This window comes from Octopus sinensis, linkage group LG6 (assembly GCF_006345805.1).
Source record: "Octopus sinensis linkage group LG6, ASM634580v1, whole genome shotgun sequence".
NCBI lineage: Eukaryota > Metazoa > Mollusca > Cephalopoda > Octopoda > Octopodidae > Octopus > Octopus sinensis.
Genome location: NC_043002.1, coordinates 68,075,588 through 68,096,947, shown reverse-complemented (window position 1 = coordinate 68,096,947; position 21,360 = coordinate 68,075,588). Strand labels below are relative to the sequence as shown.

The 21,360-nt window shown below is 33.8% G+C and overlaps 1 protein-coding gene across 2 annotated transcripts in view; it reads right to left on the bottom strand.

Moving 5' to 3' along the window:
* LOC115212983 (protein Njmu-R1) overlaps positions 1-18,670 on the bottom strand; it is a 45,856-nt gene extending 27,186 nt beyond the window's left edge. Inside the window, exons 1-6 of one of the 2 annotated variants that reach the window (XM_029781849.2) lie at positions 18,314-18,670; positions 12,870-12,953; positions 12,222-12,347; positions 9,875-10,042; positions 7,697-7,754; positions 1,392-1,421 (exon numbers count right to left, since the gene is read on the bottom strand). In XM_029781849.2, the coding sequence (XP_029637709.1) occupies positions 1,392-1,421; positions 7,697-7,754; positions 9,875-10,042; positions 12,222-12,347; positions 12,870-12,953; positions 18,314-18,420 (573 nt within the window). In that variant the 5' untranslated portion in view covers positions 18,421-18,670. The remainder of the gene's footprint in view (positions 1-1,391; positions 1,422-7,696; positions 7,755-9,874; positions 10,043-12,221; positions 12,348-12,869; positions 12,954-18,313) is intronic. The other variant, XM_029781850.2, reaches the window with a different exon arrangement.
* Between the last annotated feature and the right edge of the window lie 2,690 nt (positions 18,671-21,360).

The following is a 21,360-nucleotide window of genomic DNA, read 5'->3' as shown; positions in this document are numbered from 1 at the left end:
CTTGCCAAAATGACAATTCTCTGGAATTTCCTCCCAGTTCATATTTTCCCAGCAGATGTTGGCTTACACATGTTGAAGATGAGCATAAACCACATCAACTACATTAGTGTTGAAGGGCTGGTGTAGGCCATTTGTTCTTCTTGCCAGGTCACAATAAAACTAGGTAGATGTCACTAAAAGAAAATTAAACAAGTCTAAGACTCAAAGGTTATTTTTCTTCTAATCTAAACCAGAAAAAAAAACTAAGTGTACTACATTTATTCAACAATAATTGATTCCAGTTAAGAGTTTTTCCTAATGGAATTTTGTTGCTGCCAACTGCAATGTATCAAAGAATGGCTATTAGATTTGTGACTTGATTTAACAGAAGTTGTTTACTACAATAAACTGAATAATCATGTTTTATTCATTACATCCATCTAATCTAGCAATTAAATCACACACATACACACAAATATCTTGTTGACACTTTAACCTGAGATAAGCTACATTATTTAAAATTAAAAACATTGATTATGAAATATAGGAGATTCATCATCACCATTATATGTGTGTATATATATATATATATATACACATATATAAGGAGCACTCCATCAGTTACAACAACGAAGGGTCCCAGCTGATACGATCAATGAAACAGCTTGCTTGTGAAATTAATGTGCAAGTGGCTGAGCAATCCACAGGCATGTGTACCCCTAATGTAGTTCTCAAGGAGATTCAGCATGACAGAGTGTGACAAGTCTGGCCCTTTCAAATACAGGTACTACTCAATTTTGCCAGCTGAGTGGACTAGAGTGTCTTGCTTGAGGACACAATGTGTCGCTGGGAATTGAACTCATGACCTTATGACCATGAGCCAAATGCCCTAACCACTAAGCCACGCACCTTTACATATATATATATATATATATATACTGAAATATTTTAACTGAGAAAGATCTTATGTAATAGATGCATTTCCTATTATTTATTATGCATACCTGAAACGTACATGTGTATATATATATATATATATATATATATATATACATACATACATACATAGAGGAATGCATAATTTTATACATACTTACACTGCTATACATCATTCTATCTGTTTAAAAAGAGACTAATATATTTAATCTAATAAAAGCCCAATATGTTTACATATAATGTCTATAATTTGGTAAATATATTGTACACAACTCTTCGGTGTATATGTTGTTTGTTTGAAATCTTTTGTAATCTTTACAAATCAGGATGTAATAAGAGGACAAAGTTGCCAAGTTTAATGTATTAAACTGTAACTCTCTAAAATGAATGAGTGAGTGTTGGGCAGCTATAAGAAACAGCAGCTGCGACCAGGTGAACTACAGTGATTGTGAAGGAATAGCAAAATCATTCAGTACCTTGCTGTTTTTGTCTGTCACTTTGGTAATCTATATCATTGAAACATAGTTAATACACATTAATAAAAAAAAAAAGAAAACAAAACAAAAAACACACATCAAAGCAGTAAATAAGGATTTAAAGAAAAGAAAAAAAAATTAAATGCCAGTGCTATAAAGTTCATGGAAAACCAGCCAACATTGATTAAATTCTAGATTGAATAAAATAAAAAAAATTATTTCTAAATAAGCAATGGAAATAACATAAATACATATTCCGATGGCATCAGATTAAATAGATATTTGCATTTTATCTTAACATTTTAAATTTCAGGAGTTAAATTTTTAATGTAAAAACTAACTTTCTGGAGTTGGAATATAAAATTTTAGAAAGCATAAATACATGAACATGAAAACCAAATTTCTGAAGCTGCCCATTTCTAACTTAATTTCTAATAATTTCTGATTTAAACATTTCATATCTGATAGTAAAAACAAAACTAATGTCGTAATATATTCTTAATAAAATCAATTAACTAATAAATTGCAACAAATTTTTGTTTAAATTGTAATAAATTATAGTAATAATATAATTTTGCCAATGGAAAAGATTTGTATAGGCAATTGGATCAATACTGGTATAATACAGATTATTTCATTGATTGCAAAAAATTCCCTGCAGATAGGAGTCAGAAAAAATATAATAATAATAATAATAATAATTTTCAAGAAGTGCAAGAGACTGTTTTAACTGGAACATCACATTTATTGAGAAGAGTATTGTTGCTGTGAGAGCTATTGTCTTCTTTTTCTTTTTTCTACATAGCTTCATTTGATTTTGTAAACGAATAAACTGGTGTGCTTATTTTAATGGCCTATTGATGTATACAGTGAATGTCTTTGCCCTATGTGAAGGCACTCAGTAAGAAATGGAAACAAAATCGAAAAAAGAAAAACTCATAACAATAATAATCCTTTCTACTGAAGGCACATGGCCTGAAGTTTTGGGGGAGGAGTAAGTCAATAACATTAATCCCAGTACTCAACAGGTGTTTATTTTATCGACACCGACAGGATGAAAGGCAAAGTCAACCCTAGCGGCATTTGAACTCAGAATGTAAAGACAGATGAAATACTGATAAGCATTTCACCCGGCATGCTAACGATTCTGCCAGTTTGCCACTGTAATAATAATAATAATAATAATAATAATAATAATAAAAGATGGGCTACAGCAAATATTCTGCTCAATACCACAGATTTGCTTGTCAGTTGTTTGACCTTAACCAGTTGACCATGTCCCTTAGTGGCTGATGATATATGCATCTCTGATCACAAGTAGAAGTAGTGGGGGAGCATCATAGCCATGTGTTGAGAGGGATTCTTTGGGGTTTGAATAATTCACCTCTGGAAACATAGGTGTTTCGTTCAACATCCTTAAACAACTCTTATTCAGGGACCTTTTGAGCTGGATGGGTTACTCGACCAGAAGAAAATTCTAACTGGGTCCCACCTGCAAGGTCATGCATTGTTTATCTTGATATGAGATCACTATGTTGCGCACATATAGTTGTAATGCGTGTGCCTGGTGTACCCTTATCAGACGAGGGTAGTCATGATGGGTATACTAGGCTTCGTATATTTTACCCCAGTGTCACTTTGATGGCATGCACTGCTCTGTCACTCAATAATAATAATAATACAACACAATCAGAACAGTATGATGCAATATGTAATATATACAGATTGACTTTGCTTATTGAAATGAACAATATTTCAACAATGTTGTTTACTTCAATAAACAAAGTCAATCTGTATTTTATTACATAATGCTACATGCTCTTTTTATTGTGTATCCGCCTCCAAGAAGAGTTACATCAATCTTGATAAATTGAAAATAAGTTGTATATGCTAGTTTTGAAATATTTTTAATCCTTTATTACCAACAAAGTCATCAAATTATGAGAAATTAATAAACTATATTTTTCAGTTTTAAATAACATAAATATAAGGAGTTTTTAGATACTTTTCCTAAGTCCAAAAGTAGGAACATGCAAACTTTATCCAGGTGTTGATGGTAACAATCTTAAGTAAAAATGCATGTTATTAATAAAAAAAAAAGAAACTAGTTTTAATAAGTTAATGAATCTAGCTAGGTTTTTAGTTATTTGATGCAAGCAATAATCTTCTCTTATTAAAACTTTTGGCCAATCATTCTCAGTTGCCTAATTTTCTTCTCTCTCTCTCTCTCACTCACTATTGTTCTTGGGAAAAGAACAAACATTTTAGTTAATCTAATGTTTCATCACAATTTATTATTGCAATTTCTTGAACATTCTGTGGAAATCAGATAAATCCACTGGAAATTTAATTGAAAATTAACTGCGAAAAACAGTTCTATATATAATGTATATAATGAACTTCTTGTATACAGTGCTCAGGTACACAACTAAGAGAAAGTAGCCACAAGTGCATGGGCAGTACATAGAATAATGTACAGGAAGTGAACAGTGAATGAATCGTTTAAAAAAAAGGGGGGAAGGGGACATCAGGTGTACTGTTGGTGAATTTCAAGAAGCATGGAAGTTTTGATGGATGTACTGTCCTGACAGCTAACAATTGATGTGAGTAGTTTATTTCATGCTTCAGAAATTCTGAACATCAAAAATAGTTTCTAAGTCATGGGTGCGGTGTTGTTTTTTTGATTTTGTAAGCATACCGAAGAGTGTTAGACATATGGAATTCAAAAAGGTGCCCAAGGTTGTTGTTGGAATGATGGTGCATAATTTTGTGAGTGTCTTGGAAGTCATTTGCCAGGAAGATTCAGAGTAATGACGGTGGGTATTTGTCTGGTTGCACATTTCTGAATAGTTTCCAAGATAAGGATTCCAGACTGGTGCTGCAAACTAAATGATGCTTAAGACATCCTCAGCCTTCTTGACAATTTTAGAAATATGGTTTGTCCAAGGTGAATTGTAGTTGACCAGGTCATGTTCACTAGCAGATTTCTTAAGATTGGTATTGTAGAGGGAGTATGTAAACATTGGGTTTTTCCTCCCAAAATGCATTTGTCCACAGTGAGCTTGCGTTGTCAGCCAATAATCCATTGCTGCATTATGTCCAGGTCTGATTGCAGGAAAGATCTATAGCATATAGGGTCTGTTCATTATATCTCAAGGTACAGTTTGGTGTCATCTGCATATTTCAATAGTGTAACATTCTTTAAGTTGGCATCTTTGTCATTAATATATGCAACAAACAACAGGGTTCCAAGAACAGATGTCATCTTATAGGATGCTGAATGCTGTCCTAAAACCAGGAGAACCTCTCTTCGACTGATAATAAAGGGCTTCAGTTAGTTATAAAGATCCTCTTTCAAACCCATTGCAGAGTGTTTTGCTATAAGTCGTTTATGTGGCACAGAATTGAAGGCTTTAGCAAAGTCAAGATAGATAATATCCACCCATAAGCTGCCATCAGTGATCCAGGTGATGTCTTCAAGAAACTCAATGAGATGGCCACAGCAGTTTGGGATAAATCCATATTGTGAGGGTTGAATAAGGCTGTGAGAGTTCAAGAAATTGGAAGTGCGGCAGACAATGTTCAGTAGAATAGACTTATGTTCCTTTATATTCTGAGTTCAGTCGCTGCTAGGATCAACTTCACCTTTCCTCTTTATGGCAATAACTAAGATAAAGCATCAGTCATGTACTGGGGTCAATATAATAAACTGTTCTTTCATCCAAAACTTCTGTTTTGGCAGACGTTAAACAAGGATGATTATTATTATCATTTATTACTTCTGCCTTAGCGAAGGTGGAGGTATTGTTTGCAGTCATGTTTGTCCATGGACAAGATATCTCAAGAACTGCTGGATGGATTCAAATGAAACTTTTGGTGATGTTTGGCCTTGTAACTGGCATGAACTGGTTAGATTTGGGGATCAATCCAGTACCGGATAAAGATTCTGGATTATTTTCCTTGTTTTTTACTTAATTTTTGAGAGCGGTCAGGTTCATTTATAGTATTCTTATTTGTAAGAGCAGTCGAGCTAATTTCAGATATTCTCATTTTAAAAATCATCTCTGGCTAATCGTTGAGAGGACATTGGTGTTGCCTTGGCAGAGGTTTGCACTCTCTGAGCGCTCTTGTTATTATCATAATAATAATTATTATTATTATTATTATTATAAAGGCAGCAAGTTTGCATAATCATTAGAGCATCAGACAAAATGGATAACTGCATTTTAAATACCTTTAAGTTCTGAATTTAAATTCTGCAGAGGTTGATTTTGCCTTTTATTCTTTCGGAGTTAATAAAATAAGTACAAGCTGAACACTGGGATTGATATAATTAACTAGCTCACCCCTCCACCACAAAATTTCAGGCTTTGTGCCTATAGTAGAAAAAATTATTATTATTATTACTATTAAATGGAGAGGTGGAAGCACTTCAAATGTTCAAAGACTATGCCAGTCACTTAACATACAACTGGTTTCAAATTTTGTCACAGGGCCAGCAATTTCAGGGGAGAGGGCTAGCCAACTATATCAACTCCGGTTCTCAGGTAGTACTTATTTTAGTGACCCCCAAAAGGATGAAAGGCAAAGACAACCTTGGCAGGATTTGAACTCAGAATGTAAAGACAGACAACAAAATACTTCGCAGCATTTTGTCCGGCATGCTAACAATTCAGCCAGCTTGCTGCCTTACACTTAACATATAATTAACAATTCACTGCATTCAATTCATGAAAGTTTTGACTCCAGAACCAATGAAATATATATGTACCAGTATTATACTAGGGTTGATTCAATGAACTATACAGCCCTTCACCCCACCACTACTAATGACAATTAGGCTAAACGAAAAGAAATCATTCCAGTGAATTTTTTTTCTTTAAGAGAGACAGCCATATAACATTGTTCCTACAAATAATGAATCGACCACATAAAAAACATAATTTGAAACGGCAAAAATGTATTCAGGTGGTCGTTTTAACATTAAATTAACTTCACAGTGAAATTAAAAGTCTGGCGACAAGATTGATGTTGGTTAATAATTATGTATACCCAACTGACAATAGATACTGAGACAATGATATTGTTCTCCTATATGAATATACAAAATATCTATTTATCTATCGATATTAGTATCTATATCATGCTATATAAAATCAAGTTTTGACAACAAAAACTAAATCTAAATATCAACAATCCAAACATACACAAACACACTATATATATATATACATATTATATATACCAGAGTAAGCACATAAATGCGAAACAAGGTGGAAAAAATAGTACTCGAATACCAGAGGTAGAGTAATATGCTTTATTAAAAAGCAACAAAAATATCACAAAAACTGTTACTCAGAGTTTCACGTTCCTGTTCATCAGACAATTTGTTTAGAATGGAACAAAAATATACAATTAGTTTGATAGATACATAATTGAAAATGGTTTTGTTTCATTGGTCCTTTCAATAACCGGTTGCATGCAATAACCAATTGCGGTATTAAATCATATTATTATAAAAATCAAAGGAAACCTTAAATAAAAAATAGCTTATAAAGAAGGACAGAGCCTGAATACCCAGAGTAAATAATTAGTTGTAAAATATTAATCAATTAATAAATTAAAATTTTGAATTAATTTATTAATATTTTACAGCAAATTATTTTACTCTGTCCTTCTTTATAAGCTAGTTTTGATTTAAGGTTTTCTTTGATTTTTATTAACAATATGATTTTATACCGCAATTTGTTATTGCATGCAACTGGTCATTGTAAAGACCATTAGTTGAAAGGACCAATGAAATAAAACCATTTTCAAATGTGTATCTATCAAACTAATTGTATTTCTGCATATAACTTTATCTTGCTCCATTCTAAACAAAACTGTCCGACGAACAGGAACATGAAACTCTGAGTAACAGTTTTTGTAATATTTTTGCTGCTTTTTAATAAAGTATATATATATATTTATTATGTGTGTCTGTGTGTGTTTATAGATGTAAACAATACAAGGTTTCACACTAAATTAGACAAGCAAATTACTTTCTATTCTGTCATAATAAGCCATTTCTCTTAGTTAGCAATACAAACAAAAATCAAATAAATACATTCTGATATATATAAAACAAAAACTACAAAAGTCACACTAATATGGAGTGTAAGAAACTGATTAAGTTACAAGATGCAAAAAAAAAACACAAACAAAACAAACAAAAGAAATAACCTGAAGACAAAACATTTAAATTAATCATACACATTTATGTTGGTTTAGTTTCAAAGATCATAAAATATGAGTGACTATATTACCTCGGCATCAAGGTATTGTAGAACACCTCCACTATAATCATCAAGATCAACACGAAAGGTAGGCAGGTGTTAAGGAGAATCAAAAGATGTAGATGGTTGCATAGAAATCTGTAAAAATGGGTGATTAATTTATCAATTGCAGCGTCGAAGGTGTTTATAAGACATTTAAGGAACACAAAAACCGTTAGATTCACTTCAACATTTAAATTTAATTTGCCAAAATATTTTCATTGCTTTGAGACCGTGAGCATGGAATTTTGTCAGTGAACAGGTCGCGGTCTCAAAGCAACGAAAATATTTTGACAAACTAAATTCAAATGTTGAAGTGAATCTAATGGTTTTTGTATGTTTCTTAAATGGCTTATAAACACCTTCCATGCTGCAATTGTTTTTGTTCCAGCACACAATCTCAGATCAGGTCACTTGCTATGCAAGTACATCTCTGTAATTTATCAATTACTCTCTGATTTTATTTATTTATTTATTGCTTTTGCAGACAAAAGAAAAAAAGTAACTGTTTAACCCTTTAGCAGTAAATTCGGTCATATCTAGCTGAAATATTCTACCTGGTTTATGTTCAAATTGGCCAGATTTGGCCTCTCACACCTACCTGCAATATCATTCTTAAAATATACAATCACATTATTGAAATCTTGAAGTTATGAAATAATACATGATTAATTCAAAACAATGTGAATAAAAAAGCATTGCATTTGACAGTAATCTGAATGCTAAAGGGTTAAATACCAATATTTATGGATCTTCAAACAGTTCGTTAAGTCAAGACAACTGAGATGAATAATAAAATGTGCCAAACGTGGCTGATGCCAGTACCCACTGACTAGCCCCCGTGCCAGTGGCATGTAAAAAGTACTATCCGAATGTGATCGATGCCAGGCCCACCTGACTGGCTCATGTGCCGGTGGCACGTAAAAAGCTCCTGCTACACTCTTGGAGTGGTTGGCATTAGGAAGGGCATCCAGCTGTAGAAACATTGCCAGACCAGATTGGAGTCTCGTGCAGCTGCTGGCTCTCCAGACCTCAGTGAAACCGTCCAACTCATGCCAGCATGGAAAACAGACATTAAATGATGATGATGATGTGCAACACCTGATTCTATAATTCTTTCATTATATAAGATGATGATTAAGTTAAATTCTATAAATAAAAGAAGGCCTTCAGTTTATCAGGAACAGATTCCTGTGTGTTCCAATACTTTTAACGGTGTTGTAATCATCATCATTGTTCTGTGACACTTTCCAGTCTGGCATAGATTGAACAGATTTCCATAGTCTAAATCCATTCTTATTCAGATGATTGTCCTCTAAAACAAATCAAAGGATCATATCTTACTCCTATACTTCACTTTTGCTATGGTTTCTACAATTGGATAGCCTTCTAACACCAACCACTTTACAGATTGTACTAGGTGTATTTTAATGTGGCACCAGCACTAGAGAGATTGCTATGTCCTCAGCTAGTCCACCCTCTATGATGTCTTTGTTTATCAATTACTTACAGAGTGTACTGGATGCATATTATTGTGGTAACAGCACTAGAGAAGCTGTCATATCAACAGCCAGATAAAAAGAGACTACTCTCAATGTTGTCTTTGTTTGTCAACTACTTTACTAAGTGTATTGGGTACATTTTATTCTGGCACCAGTACAAGAAAAGTTGTCTTGTCCCCAATAAGAACAGTCTTCTGAATTTTGTTTCCATTCCTTCGAAGCAAACATGACCAAGAAAGCGAATAACAAATATTAACAGATTGTAAATGGTATCTGATATTGCGTATGTACATAAACATGGCTGTATAATTAAGAAGTTTGTTTTGCAAATATGTGGTTCCAGGTTCATTCCCTCTACATGATACTGTAAGCAAGTGTCTTCTACCATAGAGATGATGCTTGCTTACAACTATTGCATAATGTCAAGATAAGGAGACACAAACAAACCAACACACATGTACACATTATGTAGAACAGAGCCATTCTGCATCCAGTCCTTTAACAAGAAGCTAAATCACTAAGTTCAAAAAGGACCATTAGTCTCTGTAATTAAAAGAGAAAACAAAATGGAAAATAACTCCAATAATTCGTGCTTAACTCAATGCAAAAACAAAAAGAGAATAAAAATAATAGAAAGAGATGAACACAAGTTAATAGTAAAGGATATTGTTCAAGTGAATCTTCTTGACTAAACAGGAAACACACTAGATAATCTCCAGTAGATGTAGTCCGAGATTTTGGTGACGGGGGTAGCACCGGTGTACTTTTGCAGGCAGGATTTGAATCAGATTTCCATAGACAATAATAGCAGACTGATGGAAAATCTGAATTTTCACTGAAAAAGAATTTCTTTCTTTTTTATAAAATTGAAACAAAAATGAATCAGGTATAATAATAAATAAAATCACAGAATGGTTTATACTACCAGTTAAAAATAGCAGGCAAGTCAAAAGAAGACAATGTTATTTTTAAGGTTGTCCTTGATAAAGAAAGAGAGAGAGCAGTCATGGATGGAATGTTACATATCAATGCTGAGGTGGAGCTAAATAATACAACTGTTAGCTACTCTACTGTGAAATGGATCAATATTCAGCTGGACAGGTAGAGTCCTGTCCTTTGTCTAAGAGTGGAGACCTGATCCTTAATTTAAAGTATGAATTAGTCAACCAAATAGAATTCTGAAATTTGTACAATGACTGACTGAATTTAAGTTTCAATCATAATCTGAGAGAAATATTATTGTGGAGCTGAGCAAAGTGCTAGAGTTAATATGTGTACATCTATGTGATAAAGAAAGCTGCTTATTAATTAGCTTGGAGTATACAACTTTTACTAAAGGAAAGTAATTATTAAAGTCTATATTATCTAGAAAATTCTTACAAATTCCAATTGTAATATATATTTTTTTTATCAAAATTGGTTTTCAATCATCTTTTATTATTGAAGATTTCAACTAAGCAATTCAAACATAAAAGTAATTTCTATTCACTACAGCATAGTCATCTTACATTATGAGGTAAGATTTCTAATATTTCTCTTTATACTAGTGGAAATAAAGAGGCTGCCCTCCATAATACCTGATTTCTTCATAAATTGAGTGCTTAGTATGCTTGAGTGCTTACTGTGTTTGAGTGCTTAGTATTATTCTGTAGTGAGACATGTTAGCAGTTTTGTTGTTGCAGCATAGCACAGTCATCCTTTGCCCATTTCATCCATTTACTACTGTCTGCAGAAGGATACATGTGGCAACATGGTCTTTTCAAGTGTCAGAGAGAGCTGCTGTTGAGACATCAACATGCTGATATGACGTTGTCAAACTGTTCAGTGATTATAAGCACACGTAACGACATGCTGACATTTACTTTGTACACCACACATCTTACAACTCATTTAATCTAGGCAACATACTAACCACTAAGGACCATGCCATAGTAAGTTTGTCAAATGCCTCCAGCCATCTCTACACCTGAAATCACTTATTCATTTTACACGCATTATTATTTGTTCATACATTCACATGCATACTGTAATATCAATTACTCCTGCAAGGTGGCGAGCTGGCAGAAACATTAGCACGCCGGGCAAAATGCTTAACAGTATTTTGTCTGTCTTTATGTTGTGAGTTCAAATTCCGCCGAGGTCGACTTTGCCTTTCATCTTTTCAGGGTCGATAAATTAAGTACCAGTTGCGTACTGGGGCCGATCTAATTGACTGGCCCCCTCCCCCAAAATTTCAGGCCTCATGCCTAGAGTAGAAAAGAATACCAATTACTGCCACTCATACAAGAGGGTGTCCTCTCCTTAATAAAGTATGTTTATTTCTTTATACATTTGCTTCCTGATCTGATTCTCTTTCATCACTCATTCAATGAACCTTGCTGCCAGTCACTACAATTTAACCTCATTGAATTAACTCGAAACATTACAAACTGGTGAAATTGCATTTCATTGTAAAATACCTATATTTGAAACCTTCCTACATGCACACTATAAAATATGCTTTCTAAAGTGGTAATTATAACTTTTAATATCCCTTGTTACAATTCTAAATTTATCTACTGACTGAGTAAATACTATTAGACAAATAAAAGATACAGAAGAGAATTAGTGGTAACATATCAGAAAAATGATACAAGTTGGGAATCAGAAATGTAAATATTATTTAGTGACCAGCAGAAAACGACCAGGAAGGCAGTCTTTTTGCTAGTTATAATAATGAAGAATGTATTGACATTTACAAGTATCAGAAAGATTTGAAGAAAGCAGGTATGGTTGCATGGTTAAGAAGATCGCTTGGCAACTGCATAGTACCAGGTTTCATTTCACCGTGGGATTCTTTTGGTAAGAGATGGTATTATGCCTCATCAAAAGAAATAATTATAACTAAAGTTTGGATAAAGGTAAAGAAAAGAAAATTTATGGAGCATATCCATAATCCAAAGAGAGAAAATTCCATAAAAATATTTCAAAATCTAAATCTTCATGGATTTAAAAAAGAGGATTTCAATATTCACCTAGAAGTTAAGCTAACAACATTTCCGCTACCAATGCAGTCAACACCTTTCGATAAACGCTGTACCAAACACTTCCGCAACTCAATTTCAATCCCTGCATTTAAATCTGTAGCTACAATAGAAAGACTGTAAAGAAAAAAAAAAAGATATATACATCTGTATACATATATAAGAAGAGGAGTGACAGTGACTTCGAAGTTTTGACCAGCTAGATTTTGTCAGACTGTCCTATGAAGACTAGCAGACTGAAATTTCAAAGTCACTGCCACTCCTCTTCTTGGAAAAGTACAATAATATGTATTTCACAAAAGTATTGAGTACTTCTCCCATTTAATGTTAAATAGTTTTTATTATAACTCAACATAAACACACACATATATAGTAATAATAATTAAATTCAAAAGAAAATTTAATGTAAATTTAATTAAAATTTTGTTTGGGAATTTAATGACAAGACTAAAAAGGAACACATGTAAGATTAATACTCAAAATCATAGTAAATACAATGACAAAAGCCTAAAGTTTGCAAGGCACCAGAAGACCTCAAGAGACATGTTTACATCCATAGAACATCATTATCACTTTGCTAAATCTTCATTTGTCATTCATGACAAGAGGATCCATCATATATATATATACGTATCCTACCTTAGTTCTTCAATGTCATCATCACCCTTCTCTTGGTCCTCTACTGCAGCTTCACTTTTCTCTTGACACTTCCGTGGTTTGGACCTAGAATGGAAAGTAACTTTTATGATGTCAAGGGTAATTCACAATGGTAAGAAAGATAGGGTGCAAGTGAAGCAGAAAACGTAAGGACATTTGTTATTGGCAATAAAAACTGGATGCAATGCAGATGGTTTTATGGAGGTAGCCATCATTATCTTCATCGTTGTTTTAATGTCCACTCTGCCATACTTGCACAAGTCAGATGGAGTTCATTGAGGCAGATTTCCTAGAGTCACTTACAAAGCATCAGTCAACCAGGAGCTACAAAAAAATATGCCCCATCTTCAATCTTGTAACATTTGTTGCTAAAATATTTTTTATATGAGTAAACATTTTCCACCCCAACACAGGTACTACAACATATTTAATAAGTGCACTATCGAATTCTCATGCCTCACTACTCCAAACTTTGTCCAGATAATGACTGTTTTCAACCTTAGAAAGATTCAGCCTCACACTACTAATACCAATCCAAATAACCTCAAGTATAATTGAAATCACCTGATAAATTGATCTTTAAATTCTAGATGTTTAGATCAGATATCATTTACCAAAGCAAAGTAATCCTATATAGGCCTCATCAGTAATTCATTTAAGTCCTGTCTCTACCAAAATATTAATTCCTTCTTTAATCCTGCCTAATATAAAGTCACTTCATTGTCAAGATGCAGAGATTAATCAGAAAACAATAACTAAAACCATTTCACTGATCCTGTGATGTGTGCATCATTGAAGCTTCCCACATTCTGTTCTCCAAGGAGAAACATTAAATATACACTCTGAAAGAATCACATTATGGTCATACAAAAACAATCATTAAGTAATACCTTATTCCTTACAGGTGAATCTCCAGTACCATCTGGAGTGATTAATGCTAAATATTTTGTCCCATTTGTACTTTTACCCAACCTCTGCTTTTACGTTAACCTCCTACACACAATCATGCATGCACTTTACTATATCAAGAAAACACTGGCTCACACAAATGCATAACAGCATCTATGTACACAGGCCTCTTCTAACAAACAACCCCAACTGTTAATATGCACACATGCATGTGCACACAACAGGAGATGCACCCATCCACATCTGTACATGACCATGTCTTCATGCATGTATGCACACATGCACACTCTCAATTGGCACCTAATGCACACCTAACCATAAGAGATACTCTATGCTCTGATTTACCAGTCATATACTCTATTGCACCCAACACATTTCCCTGTATTGTACTGTAATCTAGTATATTAAGGCGGTGAGCAGGCAGAATCGTTAGCATACTGGTATTTTGTCAGCCACTACGTTCTGAGTTCAAATTGTGCCGAGGTTGACTTTGCCTCTTCATCCTTTTAGGGTTGATAAATTAAATACCAGTTGAGTACTGGGGGGGTCAATGTAATTGACTATTCCCCTCACCCAAATTTCAGGCCTTGTCCCTATAGTAGAAAGAATTATTATTATTATTATTATTATAATTGTTAGAACACCTGGTGAAATGTTTAGCGATATTTTGTCTGTCTTCATGTTCTGAGTTCAAATTCTGCCAAGGTCAACTTTGCCTTTCATCCTTTTGGGGTCGATTAACTATGCACTAGAGTCAATCCCCTCCTCCAAGCTGCCCTTGTGGCAAAAATTTGAAATCATTATAATTTACTGTACTATGGACATGTAATTAGAATGTTCCAGGATGAATTGCAAGGTGGATTCTTCAAGTCAAGCCAAGCAGCAGGAGAGATATAGGGGTAGACCAGGAATGAGGTGGGTGGATAACACCCATAGTTTTAGTTGGTCATGCTTGGAAATTCAGCAGGAAAGTTTAATGGCAGATACTTGTGATAGGATCCTATGGAAGAAGTGCCTGGGGATTCTACCCCAACAAACTTCCCAAATGTATGTGTTTATTTGGCTACTTATTTGCATAGGTGCATCTGTATGCATACTCTTGTGTAGATATATTTGTATACATATGTCTGTGTATATATAAATAGATGTGTGTATTTTTCCCTTGTTAACAATTAACACGGAAAAAATTTATAAATAGTTACCAGGGTATCAAAAAATCACTCAAGTAAAAAGGTTGTAACTCCTTGTTTTTAAAGATAGAAACTTCGGGTTTACGTGAAATATTTTTAATAATATATATAAATAAATAAATGGAGTTAAACGCAGCTGTTATTCAAATTCTTTTACTTCCGACACATTTTAAAGATATCATTGGTATTATTATTATTATACATAAATATATATACACATATGTCTGTATATATATATATATATATTTATGAATGGAACGCAATGGCCCAGTGGTTAGGGCAGTAGACTCGCGGTTATAGAATCGTGGTTTCGATTCCTAGACTAAGCGTTGCGAGTGTTTATTGAGCGAAAACACCTAAAGCTCCACGAGGCTCCAGCAGGGGGTGGTGGCAAACACTGCTGTACTCTTTCACCGCAACTTTCACTCTTCCTTCCTGTTTCTGTTGTACCTGTATTTCAAAGGGCCAGCCTTGTCATACTGTGTCATGCTGAATCTCCATGAGAACTATGTTAAGGGTACACATGTCTGTGGAGTGCTCAGCCACTTGCATGTTAATTTCATGAGCAGGCTGTTCCATTGATTGGATCAACTGGAACCCTCGTTGTTGTACGATTTATGTATGTAAATATGTACATTTATATCTTGAAGGCCAAACAGTCTATCCTTTCTTTCCCTCCCTCCTCAACTTTTCTATCCTCACAACCCATGCAGAACCTTAGAATTTAAAAGACATGCTGTTGTGTACACATACAATCACACAAACTTGCACCAGTACCACTTTACAGTGAACATTTTCCAACATCATTTCTTAGTTATATCCAAAACTGTAACAATCTAGAAGCAGTTTTGCTGTTTTCCAAATGAAAAATTCTTGCAATTTTTAAGTATACTTCGAAATGTCAATTTACAGACTCTGCCTCCAAACACGTTGAGTACGTTTTTTTTTTTTTTTAGTTGTAGATGTCTTAGTTCTATGACTAAAGACACTACTACTACTACTGCCACCTCCACATACACACACGTACATGTATGCCTGCAAACACCCCTCTAAACTGATTTTTACTTTTTCATCCTTCTGAATTCAATAAAATGCATACTAGTCAATCAAGTAGTGAGGTCAATATAATCGATAATACCCACAAATGGCTACAGTCCAATGAGATTAAAACTAATAAAAGTGTGTGCGTGTGTATATATATATATATATAAATAAATATAAACATTGTGAATTCATTTGACCTAGATGTCCGGAAACTGAAGCCAATGGGTTTACCAAACTTCCATATCCTTACAATGACGGTTGTAATAAATCGATTTGGCAGCCGCGGAAGATTTTTGTAGCTGTAGCCAGTTGTCATAGGTGATATTTTGGCGTTACAGTTGTTTCATAAAAGAGGGGAGGGGGTTGTACACGATTTTTGAAAATTTTGTAGCTATTAAATTTGGCTAGTTTGTTGAATAGCATAACAACCATTTCCCCTTTTGCAGAAATAGATTTCGTTAGAGAAACTAAAACTGCTCGTGGTTTAAATAATATTCTGACGGAAGAGAGTTTAATATACATGCTTGTTACTACAATAGTATGTTGTGATAGTAGGTATTTCACCTATCCTGCTAGTTGTCAGTGCACAAACATACGGTATATTGTGTCCGTTAGGTATCATGCTAAGAAAAAAAACCCAAAACATTGAAGAATTTTTAAGAGTTACGTGAAAGAATTTCAGTGATGATATACGACACTTATAAACAGGATCGAGTGCCTTAATCGTGGACACCGCCTGGTAACCTCAGTTAGTCTTAAGCGACATTCACCAAAGGTGAAGGAAAGGAGCGAAGATGAAATCAATCTCAAAGAATTTCAATGATGGTATAAATAAGGTCGAGATAGAGGTGGTGGGCAATCATTTCAAAAGATTACCATTGCTATTTCTGATCAATATGGCCTATAACAGTTTATTTATTTTATAGATTTACTTTTCCACAATATAAAATTACTTTGACTGCGGTGGTCGAACACGGGCCAAAAACTTCCTTCATTTAGTTAAAAATTATTATCAGAGCATACTGATGACATTCTGCAGGGAAAGCTTAAGTTAGAGTTTCCAAAAGCTGATAACAAAACTCCAGTTAATAATTTATTTATTTTGTCTTTAAAACTACAAAATAGAAACAAATTAATTTTTCGGCAATGTTTCGTTAAAAGAAAAGCATTTTCGCCTCTATGCAGTCGCTTGACTTGCTAGAACGGCAACCAAAATTCCTTCAAATCACATTTCGAACATCAATCATCACCAAATTCTAAACAATCTGAGTGAAAGTGACACGCATTAATCAAAGATCGACGAGAAAGTTACGAAAAAAAATATCTATAAAAAAAAGAAAAAGGAAATCGATTTAAAGTTACTACTGATTAAAAAAAAAATCAATTCTTTTAAATCATTAATATGTACAGAGAGGGGAAGCTTTATATATAACGATCCATTTATGAAAATAGTAATGAAATGTAAGACAACCTAGAACTTCATGACAAAGAAAATAGACACGGTTTGTTTACATCGAAATGTATTAAGGTGAATGTATGTATGAATGTGTTATGTTGATTGTATCGCTATTTCCATGCCAAACAGATGATCTGGCATTCGAAAGCTTAGCAGCTTTGACCCATATAATTCTTTATCATTTGTACATGTTTACATGTAACTAATACAGACCAAAGAAAATCCTATTTGACTTTCCAACGCGAAAGTACCACCCATATATATATATATATATATATATATATATATATATATATATATATATATGTGTGTGTGTGTGTGTGTGTGTGTGTGTGTGTGTGTGTGTGTGTGGTGTGTGTGTGTGTGTTGCTACACGTTCTTTGTCCTTAATAAACAAGATCAATAACATGAAAGCTAGAGTGAATCGTACACAATGAAAATCCATATGAGCTTATAGATAAAGAAACATCGTCTCGGTCTTGTACGTGTCTGTGGTTTAGATATGTCTATAAGCCCCAGAAGACACTTTTTAGCAGCAGAAGCAGTACATTCTTATATAAGATGGTTACTTTTGCCTACGTTGAACATGATTTTCTGTCAGCTACGAAGATCAAAGAAGACAAGTGTGAATAAACTAATAACTAAAAGAACTAAACAGAAATCACTGAATAAATAAATAAATAAATAAGCAAAACTTTTGTAAGACGTGTGTACTTTAGACTTGACAGCAAAACACTTACTGACCACACATCCACACGCGCACACACACATAAAAATGGATATATGATATTGTTGTATCATGACATTCGAATAATGCGAAAGATTACCTGGTCGAGTGGAAAGTATACAAAGCATAAAAGTGCTGTCGTTGGATTTGAGTTGGAGGAATGTTGTCATAGGGTGAATCTGAAAGGTTGCCACTAGTGTCAACCATGCTGATAGTCTGCGAGGCTAAAGACCCGGTGTGTTAAATAAACAGGTGAGAAAAACTCCAGTACACAATTCTAAATTGCTGATCAACACAATTTGAAGTTGACAAAGAACTTCGTGTACTTTTTAGACACTTGGTAATAACGGTTTCCATTCATTTATTGTTATTTTCTGCACGGGATGTAAGGCAAAGTGTATGGCAGAAGCGATTTGTCAACCGGAAATACACCGTTGTTGCATTTAAGTCAGCAGTCGAATGTCCAGATTTTGAGAAATATGTTTGACTGACTTAAAGTGCATTTTGAAGTGCAGAACTTGTTTTATTTATAACTATTTTCTGATTGTCAAGAGAAAATTTTCAAAAGAAGTCAGTAAGCTAACAAAATAAAATTTATTCTAATTTTTCTTGTGAAATAATAATAATTATTATCATTTCTCAATTATTATTATTAATATATGGGAGAAGGCGGCAAGCTAGCAGAATCGTTAGCACGCCGAGCGAAATGCTTATCGATATTTCGTCTGCCGCTATGTTCTGAGTTCAAATTCCACCGAGGTCGACTTTGTCTTTCATCCTTTCGGGTTCGATAAATCAAGTACCAGTTGAGTACTAGGGTCGATGTAATCGACTTAATCCCCTCCCCTCAAAATCCAGACCTTTTGCCTATAGTAGAAAGGATTATTAATATATGGGGGGAAAAGTGATGGTGGGGTCAGCAGAATCGTATAAAGCAGAATAATAAAGTTAAGCAAAATATGCTTTGTTCTGTTTCTATTTCATTTAAATTGAAAGCTAGATCATGTTTTAGTAATTTCTCCAAATTTTGTATGGAAATAGCAAGAAATCATCTAGTAGTCTCAACTGAAATATTTTCTTTTATCTACTTTCTGGCTGTCAAGACAACTTTTTTTTAAAGCTACCAGACAAACAAATTAAAATTAATTCTATTTCTGGAATTTTTTTTTTTCATTCTTTTACTTGTTTCAATCATTTGGCTGCAGCCATGCTGGAGCACCGCCTTTAGTCGAGCAAATCGACCCCAGGACTTATTCTTTGTAAGCCTAGTACTTATTCTATCAGCCTCTTTTGCAGAACCGCTAAGTTACGGGGACGTAATTACATCAACATCGGTTGTCAAGCGATGGTGAGCTGATTAACACACACACGCACGCACGCAATCGCGCGACGGACTTCTTTCAGTTTCCGTCTACCAAATCCACTCACAAGGCTTTGGGCTAGCCTGAGACTATAATAGAAGACACTTGCCCAAGGTGCCACGCAGTGGGACTGAACCAGGAACCGTGTGGTTGGGAAGCAAGCTTTTTACAACACAGCCATGCCTGTAAAAAAAAAAGTAATAATAATAGTTAATACTAATAAAGTTATGCAAAATACGTTTTGGTTCGTTTCTATAGCATTTTGCTAGTTTTTTTTTTGTTTGTTTTTTGCTTCCCATTTCTCAAAAGATTGGATAAATTGTGTTGCCAAAATTGTTGAGTGGTCCGGAATATTTCATTAGTTCATTTTCTTTTAGTAATTTAAAAAAAATTATGTCATTTTGTAATTATAATATTTATTAAGGTGTATTCTATACTAGGAAAAAAGTCACAAAAGAAAGATCACCACTTTTGTCAGAATAAAATGTCACAGAGAAAAATGTCATATATTATTTAAATACTATAAATAAGTCATTATACAAATGATTTAATTATCTAACATTTTATTTATTTGTTTTTTAATTCATTTTTACTGTAAAGCTATTATACAAATAATTCAGTTACCTAACATTTTATTTGTTTCTTTGCTTTTGTTTTGAATTAATTTCAACTGTTATCCATTTACTTTCCCAAACCATGTTATTTAATAGTTTTATAATTAATCATTGTTAAAGAAATAAAACAAAGTCACTTATTTAACATGACTTTTATACAATAACACAATTCATATGGCAATAAACATATGTGGCGGTGGTGAGGCACATTTTGTTCCATTTCTTAAATAAAGCAATGAAATCGTTAAAAAACAATACACTACTGAATCAGTTGACTAATTTGTTGTAACTTTTCTCCTGGATTCCTGCAGACAATTTCTACGTAGGGACAATAACAATTAAAATATTGTAGTTATGTCCCTTTATTTTTCAACCCTAAATTTCGACAAGTTGACTTCGATTTCGTATTTTGCGGGTGGATGAAATAATGCCGTTTTGTTGTTTTCGAAAGAGAGACAGCACCACGTAAAGGCTACTTCAAATAACGATGTCGATGTTTGCGACCATGCCCACCCTTAAAATTTGTACGTTTGTATCTGTGTTAAAAATCGAGTTGACAGAATCTTTAAACGTTAGGGTCATTCCATATGGATTCTACCGGTTAGAAACATTTTGCACTTGACCAACTCAGATTTGGCTCAATTTTTTTTTTTTTTTTTTGGTAATACCTCTATATGCATAAGGAACAAGTGCATAATTTTAGGAATCAACTCTTAAGGGTTCCAAAGATATGCCCCACCAAAATTTGAGAGCCACGACCCATGTGGAGCGCGGATATCAATTTATACAGATTTTGGTGCTGAATATCTTTAAAACTAATCGTATTTGACTGAATTTGAACCCAGCCTGTCAGAATCTACTATTGGAATTGCTCTGTCTCCCTTTATTTTCGAGTTATTGTCCTTTCAAATATGAACCTTTTCATGAGTGGAAAAAAAAATCAACATTCAAAGGGCCCCAATGAGGTCAAGATGTGTAGTAGAAGAAACTTCTGCTGAGCTTCTTCAATTTGAGAACTGATCTGTCAATGATAAAAATATTGACAATGTACAAGGCATAAAATAATATTTAGAGGCCTCTATTGTTTTCCAGGTGAAAAAATAACTTTTTTGACAATTTTCACTTTGCAAGTTCACCAACAAAGGAATGAAACTTGTTCAAATCCCACTGAG